Here is a 19974-nt window from a genome sequence, read left to right as displayed (position 1 = left end):
TCATTTGTGACACGTCTGTTGTCATCATGTCACTTCCAAATAAAGTGAGAAAAGTAGTACTAGTAGTAGTAATAATAATAATAATAATAATAGTGTTTTATAGAATAATTAAACACGTACTATATCAATTGCTTTTGAAGGGGCAAAAACCTTCCTTCTAGGAAAACATGCTTTATTGTTTCAGGTTCTCCATCAGGGCCAGTTCTAAGCATGCATATTTGAGGGGGCAGGCAGAAATGTTAAGGGGACATCATGTAACAGCATATGTTCTATTTTATTATTTATTATTTATTATTTATGACGCTAATTAAGCGATTACTAAACGGCATCATGCACTACTGACCTACTTTCACTAATAACACACTCGGGTGTAGTAGGTAAGGGCTATTGTTAACAGGGCACTGTTACTTGTGTGTCACTACTCACGTGTCATTAAAGCACACAGCCGATCAAATTTTAAATCCTGTACATGCACTATCTTCTACCAACTGCATCGCAAGCTTCGCTCCTCCAGCCACAGTGACGTTAGCAGCCATGCACAAATCATGTGAACCGGACCCCTCGAATAACATCCATCCATCCATTTTCTGAGCCGCTTCTCCTCACTAGGGTCGCGGGCGTGCTGGAGCCTATCCCAGCTATGATCGGGCAGGAGGCGGGGTACACCCTCAACTGGTTGCCAGCCAATCGCAGGGCACATACAAACAAACAACCATTCACACTCACATTCACACCTACGGACATTTCATCCATCCATCCATTTTCTACCGCTTATCCGAGGTCGGGTCACGGGGGCAGTAGCTTTAGCAGGGACTCCCAGACAAGTTTTGTTTTGACCCACGACTGCAAAGCGAAGAAGTAGGATACCGCCTGCCCCTTGGTCTCCTTTTCCCATTGTGCCTGCCAGTCATCTTCTACTCCTTGATCTTTTGTCTGCGTTGGACTCTTCCCATTGAAATGTTTATTACTTCTAGACTTTCCACGAATCTCAACTGCTAGATCCGATTGCTCAATATTTTGCATTTAATGCAAATGTTGTTATCTCCTGTAATGTCTTAATTCGCCGATCCGATCGATGACGTCATTAATTGGATCCGTGAATTTAGACATTCTGGCGGACACAAACTTGTTTACTCGGGGAAAGTTCCGAGCTGCCGAGTGTATCACGGAATCCAAGTTTTTTTCTCAAGAACTGTCGCGTGTCTTGTGACTATTTCTCACGAGCAGCCCAGGCAAGAAGCTGCGGTGGCTAGTTAGCATGGCTAAACGCATATAAGTCACTAATCATCGCCCCCATGGTTGCTTCGTCGCCAGATTATAATGTCCGATAACGTGTGGACAACAACTGTGTGCTACTTAGAAGGTTATTCATCATAGAAGTTGGGTTAGGACACATTGCGTGCCAAAACACCATGACACTTTACGACATGGTGTTTACACTTGTCGGAAAAAGGCATACCATAGATATTGTATATAGTACAATGTGTATGGTTATATATCTCTCTGAGCCATACGGCCATGAGACCTCTAGGACCACAGATATGAAGAGAAGACTAGATAACCCAGCGTGCCATGGTGGCGTCCATGTTGGCAGGCGCAATGTTCCCATCAAAGAAAATGCATGGTAATTGAAATTAAGTCATAACTTGCTCATTTCATTGCACATTAAGACAAAGTAACATCCATCCATTTTCTATAGCGGTTGTCCTCATTAGGGTTGCTGACTTTGGACGAGAAGTGGGGTACACCCATGAGTGGTCACCATTCAATTGCAGCCCACATGAGGAAAAACAACCACCCATCCATAATTCAGCCATCCTGCTGCCATGCACACCAACAATCCACACACAAAAAATGGTCAAAACTCAAAATTAAATATGTATATTTATTTAATGGTCAATTTGATTCAAGATTTACAGTAGCTGACATTTTCCAATTTACACGTTTTCAGTTTGTTACAATTTTAGAAATATTGGTAAATACACAAAGACAGAGAAAATGTACGAAAACTCTCATTTAAAAGCGAGAGACATGCATCTGAATGATATAGTGTTTATTACTGTAATTCCTTTACAAGTTAACTGCATTTGGTTTATGCCATCATACACGGTTAGGTCGATACTTTGTTGATCCAGAGGAAAATTCACTTCACCCAATTCAGTTAAGGATCCGAGATAGTCTTGTGTGGACATTAAATTTATTGAATTTTTTTCTATAGAGAAGGTTGGACAGCAGAAGGTGAATAGATTTGTCACATATTTTGTTCCCATTCAAGCATAATAAACCTGAATTAAGATTAGAAAAATAAAGTATAAATGTCAAAAAATATCTGACATTATATATGCAGAGAATAATAATATATCATAGCACCCTGTTGTCAATATGTATCTGTAAATATAAGTACAATAATATAAGTTATTGTCACCTTTATCCAACAAGATATCTTTGGCTCTTTCACTGTTGTAACCTCAATGTAGTGTATATGTATCATGTATGTATCATTGTTATGTGACAATCATAAAGTTTGCAGCAAAAATTATGAAAAAATACAATGTCATTATATGGCAAAAAGATGAAACACTGATACAAATGTGAAACCGAAGAGAAATGAAAATGAAAGATGGATAAAAAAATTGTCATAACATTTTCCATGAAAAATAAATGTTGCCGTAAATTTGTGAGAATATTTGAACCAAGTTTTTATAGCAATACATCATCACACTGGACATACAGTATAGTAGCAGTCAGTCTATAAACCCTGACTAATATTTGCTACATTATGTTCATCCAAGAGCATCTTAAGTATTGCATTTCATACCAAAGAAAACATGGCTGTGTGAATGTGTCTTGTGCAGAATAATACAAACACATTGCAAACATTCACCTCATCATAGAAAAATAGAAGCAAATCTTGTTCAGTTGATGCTGTCACAGCCGTTGTACAGTACAAGCAGGTTGATTGTGTCATATTCATAAAAAGAAATCCAGACAGGGAAGAAAATAATGGATGTGTGTTCAGTGCAAGGGCCTCTGAGGTGTCATTCACACATTCAATGTTGCATTGAATATTATTATCTACTACTACTATCAACATTGATTACTATCACGATGGAATGACAAGGTGATTCATAAGCTTCCAGAGATTTAGCTGCATGGAATTCACTACTCTGTCCATTAAATCTGGAGTCAATGTAAACGGTGGTGCCATACATCATGAAACGGCGTGTTTTTCCCTCTCATGATTTTGAAGCAGCACCACAAAGAAGAAGAAAAAAACTATGTACATGAGAACTTGTGAATATGTTTTATGCTTATTCTGACACATCAGAACATATTCTCATCACATTTGCATTTTGGAGAAAAAAAACTAATCAAAAAGGCATCTTGAAATAGTTCCTTAATCAGCTGTTCAAAAAGTGAGGTCTACCCATTCTCTGAGCACCAAGAGCCACAGAGACAGAAAACTGTACAGGCATTTTGTCATTATTTGGATGCAAGTTATTTTTATTTATTAAAAATAAAGCCTCTTTTGTAAACTGATATGTTTGTCCTTCAAATACACATTTCAGTTCATTATTGAACAATATTGTTTGTTTATTGTAGGGCATATGTGCAAGAATAGTAGATAATGTGTAACTGTAACAGTGATTGCAGTCAACTGTACTTTTTTAAATTCCCATTTGGAAGATGAAGTGGCGGTGTCAGTAAGTAGCTTTGGGTCAGACCTCACAGAGAAATATCAGACAAAACAAAAGGCATCCCCGCAACCTTGTAACATAGTGACAGTTACACACATACATTGACTTTGCCTTAGATAGTGCTTTATACGGTTTATAAAACATAAATACACATACACATGGTGAAAGGCAGTGACATCGTGCTTCATGTTAAGGGACAGGGTCATTTTTCAAAATTGATCATATATATCTTTATATTTTCTTTCTTTCTCTTAGGAAAATATTCATTGTAAAACTAAACCTGTTACATGTTTCAAATTTCTTCATTGACAAAAATATCCCCTTTAGAGCTGCAACACATTCATATTTGACAATCATCGCACATAGGCATATAGACTTGAACAAGATTCTTTTTTTTCCTTTTGACATAAAAAACTAAGTGCAAAACATGCCTCCAAAGTTGCCACATGAAAACAATGGGGAACATTTTTTAGTTACGATGCAACAACAACAGCAAGAGTTGGAGGTGGGCCAGGGTTGCGGTTGTACAATAAAAAGCAGAACAATCAAATACTGTACATTAAAAAGACATTAAAATATGTAACAAATGTCACTGGAACATAAGAGGGAAAACAAATGGCACAAATTCACAGGCAAAGAGAAGACGTTAGCGCCACAACGTCGGCCCGGAGTCTCTCTTCTTTTTGTTTCCAGGTCAGCCTCTGTGACAACCTCCCTCAAGAAAGAAATAAACAGGCCAGGTGCATTCGTATGCACGCCCGATGTTTAGAGGTTGTCTGCATCTCCCAGTAAGGCAAACAGGCGGGCAAAAAAAGCACAATGCTCAATAGCCGTGGCAGCATGGTGATGCTTTTAACCAAGAGGGAAACCGTCCGCACACTTGGCAAGAGCAGGATCTTGTACTTGATCCACAAAGGTTAAATCGAGACTACTGGACTCGTTCTTGTTTGTTGATGTTTCACCCTCAATCGCTTCTTCAGTTCTGAATTTTCAGGTAACAGTTTGAGGCATCACCTATCATCTGCTTAAAACAATGTCTTGACATCCCTCCCCCCAAACATTGCCTTATTCTGCGGGAACAAGCTGTTTTCCCACAAGGCAAGTGAACGACCGGTTGGTATGGAGGACGGTCATTCACCAGCCACACCCTGCAACAACATGAAACATAAATAAGGAGACTCCAAACCTAAAAATATGGAACTGAAGATGCCTTTTAGATCAATGGTGAAACGTCTTCAACAAAGACCAGTTGCCTCGATTCAAACCTTGCGGATTACCATGACCTGGATGACTGAGAATCTACACAGACAGGTCTTTTACTTGTTTTTTTTGTTTTGCTTTTTTGCTTGATTTGCATTTGGCTCACAACAACAAAAGCATCTCTCCAGAGCCACTCAACATGTCTCGTCTTCATCGTGTCGAGAAATGGTTCATCTGAAGACCTCCGCCTTGTTTGTTTTGTCTAAGTCCAAAGTGAAGGGTGCGCTTGTTAGGAACACCCTGCAGAATCACGGTCCAGGTCCAGAAGGAGAGGTTAAGGTGTGTGAGTGTCAGGGTTGGGGCCAGGCCATTCACTCAAGGTCCCAAGGGCGGGGGGGGTCTTCGGGCTCTCGGGCGCGGAGGACTTCAAGGAGAGAGAGGGGAAGAAACACAAGAGACAAAAGAGGAGAAACAGAGATGCTGGCACTGCAGAGGAATTGTAACAACGCAGTGATCGCCGACTTCCAAGCATGAGGAAGCTGAGGGGGAGTTGGGCGGATGAAGGATTAGCAGTGAGTGTCTCTCCTCTGGGCACTGGGCAAAGGAGGAGGGTGGAGGGGGAGGGATGGAGGAGGGGATGAAGGACCCTCAGAGGGAACAAGGTGGGGGGGCACCGGTGAAATTTTTGGCAGCTCACTGAAAACCGAGTTTAGTTTAATCTGTATATTTTGCGTCTGATTGATGTATGCTATTTGAATCCAGCTCACTCTTGCAATGCACATTAATTTTGTTCTTTAACTCAATGGGGGACAGTCAGCCCCCTACTCAGCGAGCATTTAGGTATGTGCGAGTTTGGACGGTCAGTCAGAGCGCCAGCAGGGAAGGCGAGTTCAAGGAATCGGATGACTGCTCGCTACTGCTGTTCCGATGGTTGGCACTGACCCCGCAGGCTCCCTCTGGGTAGGTGAACACAAATGAAGATGTGTATGAAGTGCTGTGGCTGGCAATGCCTGCATCGTCATGGTTACCACCACCACCACCACCGTCGCTGGCCATGAGGCATGGCCCGCCAGGTGCCGTTGCCTCACTCGGGCCATAGAAAGAACGAGAAAACTCTACCTCCTGTATCATTCCTGGCTGAGGCTGTTGGACTCGTTGCTGCTGCTGCTGAGGCAGAATCTGCGACTGTGTGGAGGCTGGGTGCCCCATGTAGGCAGGAGGCAGATAGAAAGAGTCTTCCTTCACAGCCAAGTCTACAATGGAGGTGGGGGCTTGCAAGGTCTGAGTAGGGAGCTGCGCCGTGCTTGGTTGAGGCTGCTCCTGGTACAGGATCTTGCAGTTGGGCTGGTGGGCCACCAGGACAAACTCCAGGCGCTCCTTCTCCTTCTGCAGATCTGAGATTTCTGCCTCAAGCTCAGCCTTTTCCTCCTCAAGGATGTCCGTCTCCTGTGCGGAAGGAGAGCATGAACCAAGGATGAGAAAGGTGATAAAAGAGGATGTTGACAGTTTTACTGAACATGGTCTGTATTAAGCACTATCATTAGGACTTTACTCAGGCTTAAGACACACTGGACACTTCTGAACGACTAGTTGATGCGTTGAGTTTACCACTGTGCAATGACGATTATAGCTTGAAGTCGATTAATCGCTAATAATGTGTTCTGGTATTAACAACACCGTCTAAATCCTCATTTCATCCATCAGTAAATTCACCATACATCCTCAGCTCTCCTGTAACATTCCATGATACTACTTTTAGCAAGTAGCGACCCTGCAGTTGTGTTACGTTAAATGGTGTTAAGGTTTTACAAGTTTCGAGTGTCTGCGAGGTAATTAAGGTATCTGAATGTGATTGGATGAACAAGTTAGGGAGTGGGGCCAGTGCAACCGAGGACGGTGGGGGAAAGTGTTTAAGCAAGCTTTTTTGGAGGCAAAAACGCCAACAGAGAGATGACAACTGAAAAAATAATCAATGACGCCATCAATTACTTGACTGGACTATCATCACCTGAGCGTCAACTACAAATTATCTGAAGCTATTAGGTACACCTGCAAAATCAACTTGATCAAATTAAAAATGTCTATCAACAATTTCTGTCAGGGGCAGGAGCTTTTTTTCCTATCAGGGGGCATTTCAGTCCTTTGAGGGCCATGCTAAATTTATTTAAAAACTATGATGGAATGGGGGCAGCATGGTGGCCTGGTGGTTAGCTTGTCAGCCGAACAGTTCTGAAGTTTAAATCTCAGATCCAGCCATTCTCACGTGCTTGCAGGGTTTTTTTCCAGGGACTCCGGCTTCCTCCCGCATTCCAGAAACATTAATGTAATGGACAATTTAGAGTCTGCAATTCACCATGTATACATCCTCATGTTCTATGTATGCTATGTCAAGGGTATGTTTGACATATTAAAGCGTCTGTCTAATAAAATCCTTCTTAAAGCTAAGTGTTGGCATAACAACCAGACATGGGTATCACACTCACGTTCACACAACTGAAGACTAAATTGTCCATTGGAGTGTGAATGTGACTCGTTGTTTGTCTGTATGTGCCCTGTGATTGGCTTGCGACCACTCCAGGGTATATCCCACCTCTCACCCAAAGTCAGCTGGACTAGGCTTCAGTTACCTCCAACCCTAATGAGGACAAGCACTATAGAAAATGGATGGTAAATAGTGGGGCAAAAAAGTATTTAGTCAGCCACCAATTGTGCAAATTCTCTCACTTAAAAAGATGAGAGACGTCTGTAATTTACATCATAGCTATACCTCACCTATGAGACAAAATGAGAAAACAATTCCAGAAAATCAAGAATTTATTCGCAAATTATGGTGGAAAATAAGTATTTGGTTAATAAAAAAATCATCTCAATATTTTGTTATATACCCTTTGTTGGCAATGACAGAAGTCCAACGTGAACATCTTCACAAGGTTTTCACACACTGTTGCTGGTATTTTGGCCCATTCGTCCATGTAGATCTCCTCTAGAGAAGTGATGTTTGGGGGCTGTTGCTGCGCAACGCATACTTTCAACTCCCTCCAAAGATTTTCTATGGGGTTGAGATCTAGAGACTCGCTAGGCCACTCCAGGACCTTGAAATGCTTCTTACGAAGCCACTCCTTCGTTGCCCGGGCGTTGTGTTTGGGATCATTGTCATGCTGAAAGACCCAGCCACGTTTCATCTTCAATGCCCTTGCGGATGGAAGGAGGTTTTCACTCAAAATCTCACAATACCAGGCCCCATCCATTCTTTCCTTTACACGGATCAGTCATCCTGGTCCCTTTGCAGAAAAACAGCCCCAAAGCATGATGTTTCAACCCCCATGCTTCACAGTAAGTATGGTGTTCTTTGGATGCAACTCAGTATTCTTTCTCCTCCAAACACAAGTTGAGTTTTTACCAAACAGTTCTATTTTGGATTCATCTGACCATATGACATTCTCCCAGTCATCTTCTGGATCATCCAAATGCTCTCAAGCAAATTTCAGACGGACATGTACTGGCTTAAGCAGGAGGACACGTCTGGCACTGCAGTATTTGAGTCCCTGGCGGCGTATTGTTACTGATGGTAGCTTTTGTTACTTTGGTCCCAGCTCTCTGCAGGTCATTCACTAGGTCCCCCCGTGTGGTTCTGGGATTTTTGCTCATCGTTCTTGTGATCATTTTGACCCCACGGGGTGAGATCTTGCGTGGAGCTTGTATGTCTTCCATTTTCTAATAATTGCTCCCACAGTGGTGGCACAGTGGACGACTGGTTAGAGCGTCTGCCTCACAGTTCTGAGGACAGGGGTTCAATACCCGGCCCCACCTGTGTGGAGTTTGCATGTTCTCCCCGTGCCTGCGTGGGTTTTCTCCGGGCACTCCGGTTTCCTCCCACATCCCAAAAACATGCATTGTAGGTTAATTGAAGACTCTAAATTGCCCGTAGGTGTGAATGTGAGTGTGAATAGTTGTTTGTTTAAATGTGCCCTACGATTGGCTGGCAACCAGTTCAGGCTGTACCCCGCCTCCTGCTCGTTGATAGCTGGGATAGGCACCAGCACTCCCGCAACCCTTGTGAGGATAACCGGCTCTGAAAATGGATGGATGGATGTTATTCGAGGGGTCCGGTTCACATGATTTGCTCCCACAGTTGATTTGTTCACACCAAGCTGCTTACCTATTGCAGATTCAGTCTTCCCAGCCAGGTGCAGGTCTACAATTTTTTTCTGGTGTCCTTTGACAGCTCTTTGGTCTTGGCCATAGTGGACTTTTGAGTGTGACTCTTGGAGGTTATGGACAGGTTTCTTTTATACTGATAACGAGTTCAAACAGGTGCCATTAATACAGGTAACGAGTGGAGGACAGAGGAGCCTCTTAAAGAAGAAGTTACAGGTCTGTGAGAGCCAGAAATCTTGCTTGTTTGTAGATGACCAAATACTTATTTTCCACCATAATTTGCAAATAAATTCTTTAAAAATCAGACAATGTAATTTTCTGGATTTTGTTTCTCATTTTGTCCCTCATAGGTGAGGTATACCTATGATGAAAATTACAGGCCTCTCTCATCTTTTTAAGTGGGAGAACTTGCACAAATGATGGCTGACTAAATACTTTTTTGCTCTACTGTGTGATATGATATATCATGAGCATTTGTGGCTTGAATGTAGGTTGCCCACACCTGCTTTAACAATGTTGATTATTTTTCCTGTTCAAGTCATACTTTTGCCCCACCACTTGTTGCTAGGCATAATTTGTGGGGCATGCTCATTAGTCCCCTATAGACCAATGAAATAAAATGGCCTATGGGTGTTTTATTACATGTTTAAATGACAAACTATGGACTGAGAGAAGACAGAAACAAGATGTCAGATGGACAATGAGGAATTATTATTAAATCCATACATTAATTTTTTGTACCGCTCATGCTCACTAAGGTCATCCCCATAAAACAGGGTCATCATTGTGCTAACCAATACAGTATACCCAGACTTTTCGAAACAAATCTTGTACTGGATCTCATTAGATTGTGCATGTTACGTCTTCATTACATTAATTCCTGAAGCATAGACCAACCTTACCGACTGCAGCCTGTCAGTGAGTTCCCGTCGCCGGTTTCTGCACTTGGCAGCGGCCAGTTTGTTCCTCTCCCGACGAACACGTCGCTTCTCCTCCTCCTCTGGAGTGAGCTACGGGGAAGAGAAGTGTTAAAGTGTGCTCCTTTGACTCAGAAGTAGCCATACTGTATGTGTACTGTAGGTATTTGTATTATGTTAGTTCCTCTACTAAGCTCCGAAGGACTGGGGTGGAGATCCTTTTTCAGAGCCATTATAAAGTCCTGTGAGGGCCGTAATCAGTTTATGAAAATATAAGCATTTGTGGTTGAAGTGTTTTTATTATTATTTTTTTATAGCAGTTCCTCTAAGGGTGACTAATGGTGTAGTGGTACAATCACCTGATTTCAGTGCAGGTAGTGTTCAGGGTTCAGCTCCCACTCAGGGATGCCATGAATGGTTGTCTGTCTCTATACTGTATGTGCCCTGTGATTGAATGGCAACCATTCCAGGGTATAGGCTGCCTTTTGCCTGAGTCAGCTAGGATTGGCTCCAGCTCCATGACCCTAAACTGGATAAGTGGGATGGAAGATGTTTGGATGGAGAGTTCCACTGAGGTTTTATTTGTTTTTAGAATTGATGGTAGACCTGATCAAGTGCGTCCCAGGTCCTTTTCTAGAGAAGTTGCTCTTAAGAAACAATATGTGCACATGGTGTAATCCAACAGGTGTCAGCAAAATTCATGTAAGTGATAGTGAATGTGTAAAATGTGAGGGACTACAAACACACCGTCCATGCACACACACTTACTAACACACCAACATCTCCGTCTTCACTCACAGACTCTTCTCTGGTGCGGCGGCTACGGGTTCTGGACTGGCGGATGGGGCCCGGTGCTGGGCCAGGGGTGTTCGAACTTGGATGAGTGAATGCGGACCCAGAGGAGTAACTCGGGCCCGGCATGTCATAGGGATCAACCAGTGACACGGGCCGGGTCATGGTGGAGGGTCCGGTGGTGCTGCTCTGCCCCGAGGCCTGGGAGGAGATGAGGGTTGGCTGAACCAGCCACTGCAGGTCCTGACTGGTGGTGATGGCAGTGACGGTCGGCACGAAGGAGCCAGGCATCTCCCCTCCGCTGCTGGATCCTGGCCCGCTGCCCACAATGCTCAAGCCAGCTGCAGCTGACACACACTCCTGGGCAGGACAAATGGACAGGTAGTATTACACACCATTCAAAAACTATGGATTACTTTGAATCGTATAGGCAGAATTACTGGAACCTATACTGTAGTATTACAAGTAAATTCAAAGTCTGGGGTTCAATAAAGTGTTCACAACTAAATAATTTTGATACACTTGGCACAGTCACTGATAGTGTTCACTCGCCTGACTTTTGTGCAGGCAGCGTGGGTTCAGTTCCCACTCAGTGAGGGAATGAATGTGAGTGTGAATAGATGATGTGCCCTGTGATTGACTGGCGATCAGTCCATGGTGTAGTCAGCTGGGATAGGCTCCAGCTCCCCGTGACCCTAACCAAGATAAGCAGTATAGAAAATTGATTGATGGACATATAGCATAAGTTAACAAATATAGACAAAAATTACTTTTTTTTTTTTTTTTTTACTGTGATGCTCTGATCTGTTGTTTTCGGTGCCTTGCAAATTGACTGGTAACTGGAGAGATGCCAAGGTTACTGCCTCATAAAAAAAGACAAAAAAGACTGAATAAATGCTTAGAATTTATTATTTATTATTTTTATTTTTTTTACTTTGATGCTGATGATGTTTTTTTTTTGGTCACAAGACAATAACACATTGAGGTAAATATCCCTAGACCCCCTCAGCAAGTCACTGAACTCCCACTTGAACAATGACATCTCTCCCTTATTACAATACTGAACAAAATATGGAAATTAAAAATGGTTACTGTGGACCCTTTCATGCAGGGGTCACCGACATGGTGCCCATGAACACCAGGTAGCCAGCAAAGACCACATGAATGGTCTGTTCTAAAAAAATAAAAATAGTTTACCTGTGATGGGACATTGATATTTCCTTTCACTGGGTGTAGGGCCACTCACTTACTGTGACAAATAACTGCAAATGAATATGCAAAATCGCTTGTGTATCCCCTCACTTATACCCTCGTCCTGTAGACTTTTATAATTCACATAATTAATGCCACCACACTTCAGTTGTACAGTCGGGTTCACAACCCTTGTCCTGAATGCTTCTTCTCCTGTCCTTGTCCAGTTTTATCTTGTCCTGTCCTTCCCTCACAGGGTGTAGCACTACAGCCCCATGCAACACTCATATTTAATGTTTCATTGTTGTAAATAATGTAATGATTTTCTTCTCTCATCCTGTTTACAGTTAGTGCTTTGTCTTTTGTCTTTCTTTCTCTCTCCCTTCTAGAAACTTTGTTCTGTTCGACTGATCAAGTCTGATTCTCAATAAACCTCAATTATAATACCACAGTGCAAGCTTAAAAACTCCACTGTGACACAGTAAAAGTGTTCCGGCATAAAAGGGATACAGATTTTCCATTCTGCTTGACCTAACAGCCGAACAGGACAAAAAAAAGAAAAAAAAGAAAGAAAGAACGTGAAACATATGATATTTATCTGTTTCCTACCTTGTTAAATCCATCAATCCATTTTCCGTACTGCTTATCTTCACGAGGGTCACGGGCGTGCTGGAGCTTATCTCAACTATATTTGGCCGAGAGGCGGGGTACACCCTGAACTGGTCGCCAGCCAATCGCAGGGCACATATAAACAAACAATCATTCACACTCACATTCACTACTACGGGCAATTTACAGTCTTCAATTACCCTACCATGCATCTTTTTGGGACATAGGAAGAAACCGGAGTACCCGGAGAAAACTCACACAGGCACGGGGAGAACATGCAAACTCCAAACAGGCGAGGCTGGATTTCAACCCCGGGTCCGCAGAAATGTGAGGCAGACATGCTAACCAGTCTCCACCGTGCCGCCCCTTAGTAAATCATATGATTATTGTGAGAAATTGTGAACTCCATCGGTGTCTTCACATTAATTATTAATAACATGATTAAATGTAATTTGAGCAAATGTGTTATTTTAGAAGTGTGTATCAAACTGGTAGCCCTTCGTACCCAAGAAGTAGCTCTCAGTTTCAAAAAGATTGGTGAGCCTTGCTCTAGTGTAATGAAAGATTCCAAGCTCTCCTTGGGCGAGGCATCAAACACTCAACTACTCCTTAAAAAATGTAAATTCCTTAGTAAATACTTTCTTTTTTTTTACTGTGATGCTATGTTGTTTGTTTTTGTTTGATTACCCTTGGGCAAGGCATCAAACCCACAACCGCTCTTTTAAAACACGCTCAATAGATGCTTAGATTTTCTTTTACTGCTTGTTTTTGTAATCTATTCAGTGTAATTAATGTTCAAAATGAATTATAAAATGCATAAATATTACTAATACAATATAGAAAGAGAAGATTTAAGATGGAGTTTAACTACTGCATATATATACTGCAAGTCGAATTAAATTACAAAATTATATAATTATAAAATCATGATACTATTTTTTTACATAACTTTAATATTCGCATGTAAACGCAGCACTCTCGACCAATCGCGTGCCTCCTCTCGTCCCCCAAGTCCCTCCCCCTTTTTCCTCCTCCGCCATCACAGCCCTGGCCGATGTTCCCCTTGACAACGCGACGTAACATTCCAAAATAGAACGGCAATTTACGTCACTGCCTCTGAGAAAGAGAGTGAGAGACGTAGACACAGAATGGGAGAGAGAGAGCGCGCGCGAGCTAGAGTGGAGGATCTGTGGGAAGGGGCGGGGTTTCACTAGTGACGTGTGAGGCTTGCAGCTGTGTGTCACAGGCCCCACGAAGCGAGCACGTTTTCCAAGCCTGGAGCCGGTAAAGATTATTTATTTATTTATTCATTTTTTTCCCCCACAATGTACGGACTCGAAGATATGTTTTTACAACAATACTACTCACGAAAAAAAAAAAAAACTGGGGTGAATATCGACGCTAGCGTGTTAGCCATTTCCGTGTAAAGCTACATATACTGTGAACAAATAGCCTCGTTTACGTGGGTTCGTTCCGACTTACCTGCGGAGCACTGGTGGTCGGCGGGCTCCCGAAGGAGTCCACGGAGGAGAGGTACTGTGACTCTATGGACGGGGACGAGCTACCACGGGAACCGCTGTCGGGGTCGCCGGGGAACCCTTGGTACATCTCCCCGCGGGGGCCGAGAGAGAGCTTGGCACCTGCAAATTATTCAATGGAATCGTTTTCTCTCTCTTTCTCTGTGTGTGCGTATATACACGCACACGCAGGATTGTTACCGCTGTTTGTCGTTATAATAAACTCAAAAACTCTGATATTACACTGTCACTGTGTAATTATTGGATGAAAAAGTGACTGCACAAACCGGGAAACTCACCCTTACTTGTCTTGTCGCTGTTTCCCGGTGAGGCGCTCCTAGTGTCTTTCCAAAAAAGTTGCATGAAGAAGCCTTAATCCACTTCCCCGCGACAAACAAGCGGGGGAGAAATTGTTGCGAACAAGTGTTTTCCTTCCTTTCCCAGCGTTCAAACTACTTCGATCCGAAGCCCGATAGATCCATAAAGTCCGTTCGGCGGCACGACCCGGCGGATGCACGGCGGAATTACGATACAAACAAGCAGATTTTGTCTTATGAATGAATCCTCCTCGAGTAGCCTACAACCGAGGCATTTAAGTCCCGCCTCGGGGTTCCGCTGACGTACATGCCCATATTTGTACACCGCTGTTGTGTTTGGTATCCTTGGTGACGTCGAGGGATTCCCTCTCGCGCTGGAATGGGCCAAAGCTTACCTCGCCGGCGGATAATAATAGATGCGTTTCTTTTTTTGAATCATTCCCAAGGCTAAGGGGGTACTTCTCACCGTCTGACTATTTCGGAGAGGAAACTTATACATCTTGAGTGTTATGAGTGTGGAAAGATACATATACTGTATTGGGTGAAATGGCTTGGTCAGCAACATAATACATACAGTACAGCACTGGGCTTAAGTTGTGTAGACCACTTTTAGAGTTTTGTCCTAACAATACTTGAATAGTGATATTTACACATTATGCTATTTCTTAAATAAATAATAAAGAAAAAAGGTGAGGGGGTCTAAAAAACATTTTGCTCTTCAAGTACCACCATCATGATTGCATAGTGGGCGTAGGTGGTTACCAAGAACGAGGCAGAAGTTTTGTTCCTAAAAACTACTGTAATATTGTATCCAGACGGGTTTGGGTGGGCATCCATTCCAACACCCACGCCGGAAACCGGAGTGCCCGGAGAAAACCCACGCAGGCACGGGGAGAACATGCAAACTCCACACAGGCGGGGCCGGGGATTGAACCCCGGTCCTCAGAACTCTGAGGCTGACGCTCTAACCAGTCGCCCACCGTGCTGCCTGGCTCCAAACCAATGCAATCTATCCATCCAGGTCGTGGGCGTGCTTGGAGCCTATCCCAGCTATCTTTGGGCGAGAAATGGGGTACACCCTGAACTGGTCACCAGCCAATTGCAGCCAATGTAATCCACTAAATGGAAAAAAAAAAAAAAAAAAAAGATTATACACAGATCTAATAGGCAGTTTGTGGAACAATCTTTCAAGCACTATGGGGAAAGAGACAAGGTCGTTTATTGCTCAGGACAATTTTTTGAATTGATTTTTGTGACGGCTTCTGTAGTTCAAAGTAACACTTTCATTAGCAAAATGGCTGTTAACAGAGAGGAGCTCGTTTACAAAAGTACAGTCAGTGTTGCCAAATTAGTGACTTTTCTGACCCTTCTCGTAACAGTTTTTCCAAAAAGCGACTAGAGACTTTGAAGTCCCTGTAATGTGAAACTAAATATGTCTTCTAAATTTGACACACCACAGAGAAGTGTTAACAACCCTGACAGATTTAAATGAATAAAAAACCCACAAAATATACTGTATAAAACGAGGCTTCAAAATCATGAAAAATCAAGGCGTTTGCGCCATTCTCTATGTCTGCTAAATACGCTGAAACCATTCCCTGCTCAGTTGTCAACCGTCAATCACATACCACCTTTACAACCTGCAAAAATGAATGCTACCTACTCAAGCATCTATCTTGTGTCTCGATAACTATGTTTGAGCCACAAAAATATATTTGCTTGAAACTTCCGGTGGCTGGAATATAACCCACCAGGTCGCAGGGTTTTTCCACGACGCGAGAACGAGGCGCTCTAAAACGGACACGCTAGTGCACTCAAAAGCGACCTCAACAAGACTATGTGAATGGAAGATGCATTTTCGAGATGTAGGCATAGCTAGCTAGCTAACTACTTGTCGCAAATATGCTGATAACCGCAGATGCGAACAAAGGAACTTAAGTGCTTCATGCCTCACTCCAAAGTGTGCCATGCTCCATGCACCATTATAGCCACTGGCCAAAAAAATCAGGCAACATGATATGGTGAAAAACAGTTTCATGCAATATCTCCATAACTGAGTACTACATACAGTAGTTCTCAGTCTTTGCACGTTTTCAGCAATTATCTCCAAACACATATAGTGAATTTAGAAACAAATCTCTGAATTCACTTGACAGAAACTTGAAATCCAGCTAAGAAACAGACAACATGAGCGGAACCATTTTTACATGTTTCTGCATGACATGAAAGGCACGAGGCAACATTGAACCTTTCGAGAGACACAGTGTTCCTTTATACATTGCAAAAGCAGTGATTAATCGACATGTTGGAAATTGATCCAATGTATGTGCTTCCAAGCTGCATATATGGACTTTCCTCAACTGTACAACTCTACATGAGAATAGAGTGTGAGAGATTTGGAGGGGGTGTGGCATTAGTCTTTGACAACAGACATATGGACCAGCCAAGCTATGCAGTTTGATGGCTCATTTAATCAGATTAGATAGTTGAACATTTTAGATGTTCATTTCAGCCTGTTGAGCCTTTATATGCTACCTTTGGGTCAAATTCTTCAGAACTTTAATTTTGACTATCATAGCTATGCAGATGACACACAGTTATAGCTAGCAGTGTCTCCAGATGACTACAGTTCAATTGCGGTGTTGTGTCACTGTCTAAAACTGATAAATAACTGGATGAGCCAAAATCTTCTTCAATTAAACCACAACAAAACTGCGATAATTGTTTTGGGTAATAATGAAAAGAAGATTTCTGTTAGTAAATACCTGGAGTTGCTATCTTTAAAAACCAAAGACCAAGTCCGAAACCTTTGTGTTCTCATAGATTCCGACGTACATTTAACAGTCATATCAAATCAATTACTAAAACTGCCTTTTACCATCTGAAGAACATATCCAGAGTGAAGGCTTGCATGTGTCAAGCAGACCAGGAGAAGCTCATCCATGCTTTTATCTCAAGTAGACTTGACTATTGTAATGGTCTTCTGACTAGACTCCCCAAAAAGAGCATTAAACAGCTGCAGCTCATTCAGAACGCTGCAGCTCAGGTTCTGATCAGAAAAAAGAGGTCAGAGCATATTACTCCAATTCTACAGTCTTTTCACTGGCTGCCAGTCAGCATTAGAATAGACTTTAAAGTTCTGCTACTGGTCTATAAATCACTAAATGGTTTAGGTCCTGAATACATGAAAGAAATGCTAATGGAATATAAACCCAGTAGGGCTCTAAGATCGACAGACTGAGGTCAAATAGTGGAGCACAAAGTCCAAAGCAAACATGGTGAAGCAGCATTTAGCTATTATGCTGCACACAAATGGAATAAGTTGCCAACAGAAGTGATGTCAGCCCCAAATGTGAATGGTTTTTTAATCCAGGTTAAAAACTCTCTTTTTTCATCATGCTTTTTAGAGTATTTCCATTTTTAAATGATATTTCTTGCACTGTACGCTGTTTTAATTGTACTTTTATTTTGTTTTGATTTCTTCTTCTCTGTTTTAAATGTTTATAATCAGTTTTTTTCTTTGTTTTTAAATGCTTTTAATCATGTAAAGTACATTGAGTTACCTTGTGTATGAAATGCGCTATATAAATAAATGTGCTTTGCTTATTAAGGATCATGTTTTGACAAAAGGGACTTTTTTTCCAAGAGGACCCCATTTTAACTAGGGTTTTAAATTGGACCAGAGCAGTCCAGTTGCGATTGATTCAATGCCCTGGGAATAAAATAACTCAGTTTAATGAGAATATTCCCAGGCAAATTGGACAGTGATTTTAAATTAGATCGGCAAATCGGTGCAGTTAAGCAAAGCTTTTTTTTTTTTTTTACCCGAGGCAGCTGGCAAAGATAAAGCCCGTTCTTGCACAGTAGCACATGGAAACAGTAATTATTTCCTTCTTCACGTCTGTTGGATTACTGTAATGCACGTTTCATTGGAGTCTCTCTCTCCAGTTGGTTCAAAATGCTGCTGCTTGCCTCTTAACTGGAACACATAAGAGGGAGCACATACAGTAATTCCTATTCTGGCCTCCCTCCACTGGCTGCCTATGCACTTTAGAGTTCATTTTAAGAGTCTTCTATTTGTTTTCAAATCTCTTTTTGGTCCACCTGAGCTGCTCCATCCCTGCTTGCCTGGCCCGTGCCTCAGCTCAGCTGACCAGGTGCACCTGGAGGTACCCAAGTCTAAGCGGAAGCTCAGAGGGGATAGAGCTTTTCCTGTTACTGGTCCAAAACTTGAATTTTTAAAATTTGCCTTGAAATTCAATGTTATTCCATGGCTGTCAACACACCATGAGGCTCTGCCCTTGTTTGTTTTTGTTGTTTTTCACTTTGTATTAATTAACCTTGTATTAATGTTTTGTTTATTTGATGCTTGATTTTTATCTATGTACAGGACTTTGTTTCAGCTGTTTTTTTAAAGGGCTCCAGACATAAAGTTGAGTTGTTATCTGTAAAAAAAAAAAAAAAAAAAAAAACATTGGTTAATACTGTGACAAACTGATTCAATGCTTTTTTTTGGTATCAGGAAAAAATAAACCAAAAAATATGAATAATGTTATTGTCATTCAATATCTAATTTTGTGTAAAATAAATATTTGTCACTGAGCCTTACAACACATTCTCTCTCTCGCACACACACTCATATGAATAAACAGCAGTGTATGCTAATTGAAACTAGTGCAGTGGGCAGCAATGACGGAAATCAGAATCTATCACAGTGCAAAACACCAAAAGTGATTCATGATGGCGGCCTACATGCGGACACCAGTGGGAATACGTTTGGGGCGGTGGGTTGTGGTTCCATCCGGGGAACAGGAGGTGGCAATTCATGAATGGGAATTAAAAAAACACAAGTGATGCGTGCGGGTGCGTGTCTGTGAAGGTGGGTAGTTATTTCACGTCAGAGAACCACCGAGGACGTGATTGAGCCCCGCCTGAGCCGCGGGTACCGGAGTGACTCCTCATGAATCACCTCGTTATGGAGTCACTCATCCAACTCCAGAGAAACAGAAGGACTATATAACCAACACACACACAATTGTTTCGACAAACTGTCCCAAATAGTAAGTACTATTAGGTTAAATCAGAAGAAACATGATGTGCCGCTGTGTGTGTGTGTGTGTAGAGCGTACTGTTTCCGTGGCAACACCGCTGGTGCCGCCGCCTCGTGTGTTGTGCTGCCCAGCGAATGGTTTCCTCGGCAACGAGCTGGCACACAACGCCACTTCCGGGGTTTCTCGTCAATGAGGTGAGCGCGTCGGGTTTTTGTTTTGACAGTCACCGACTGCTCGTTTATTATTTTCTTTTCTCACCCCACCCCCACGTTGCGTCAGTGTAGTTTGTGTTTGTCGCCATACTCGTTTCCGTGCTATATTTGTGTGGGCACGCGCGAAGCTAGCAGACGGAGCTAACCTGGCTACTCCACTCCACTTTATTTACAGAGCACTTTAAAAATCCAACCGCACCTAAAACAAAGTGCTGTATGTAAGTAAAAATCGAACGTAAGACAAAATAAAAAATAAAAAAACTACATCATATAATATATGTTCCCATACAAATAGATAGATACAGTTCTGTA

General features: G+C 42.2%; 1 protein-coding gene across 6 annotated transcripts; it reads right to left on the bottom strand.

The window, feature by feature from the left end:
* Positions 1-1865: 1865 nt before the first annotated feature.
* fosb (FBJ murine osteosarcoma viral oncogene homolog B) lies at positions 1866-18841 on the bottom strand. 6 transcript variants are annotated; one of them, XM_061783286.1, is made up of 7 exons: positions 14382-18841; positions 14048-14205; positions 12824-12931; positions 10742-11125; positions 9959-10066; positions 6018-6344; positions 1866-5854 (listed from the first exon to the last, which is right to left on the bottom strand). In XM_061783286.1, the coding sequence occupies exons 1-7, from the start codon at positions 14443-14445 to the stop codon at positions 5789-5791; spliced, it is 1215 nt and encodes a 404-aa protein (XP_061639270.1). In that variant the 5' UTR covers positions 14446-18841; the 3' UTR covers positions 1866-5788. The 6 variants fall into 6 exon arrangements, with proteins under 6 accessions (XP_061639270.1, XP_061639265.1, XP_061639267.1 ...); XM_061783281.1 differs by having other exon boundaries at positions 1866-6344; XM_061783283.1 differs by having other exon boundaries at positions 1866-6344; positions 10772-11125.
* Positions 18842-19974: the final 1133 nt, after the last annotated feature.

The sequence above is a fragment of the Phyllopteryx taeniolatus genome, chromosome 8, assembly GCF_024500385.1.
Source record: "Phyllopteryx taeniolatus isolate TA_2022b chromosome 8, UOR_Ptae_1.2, whole genome shotgun sequence".
NCBI classification, from domain to species: Eukaryota; Metazoa; Chordata; class Actinopteri; order Syngnathiformes; family Syngnathidae; genus Phyllopteryx; species Phyllopteryx taeniolatus.
This window is presented reverse-complemented; position numbering and strand designations above follow the sequence as displayed.

What these genes read in the sequence shown, in the direction of transcription:
- fosb (XM_061783281.1), bottom strand. Translation starts at nt 14,445, where the DNA reads ATGCAACTTTTTTGGAAAGACACTAGGAGCGCCTCACCGGGAAACAGC. An exon ending in CAGCGACAAGACAAGTAAGG is followed by an intron (nt 14,206 to 14,381) that starts GTGAGTTTCCCG and finishes AATAATTTGCAG; the next exon opens with GTGCCAAGCTCTCTCTCGGC. An exon ending in CATGTTCTCCCCGTGCCTGT is followed by an intron (nt 11,126 to 12,823) that starts GTGAGTTTTCTC and finishes TGTCCTGCCCAG; the next exon opens with GAGTGTGTGTCAGCTGCAGC.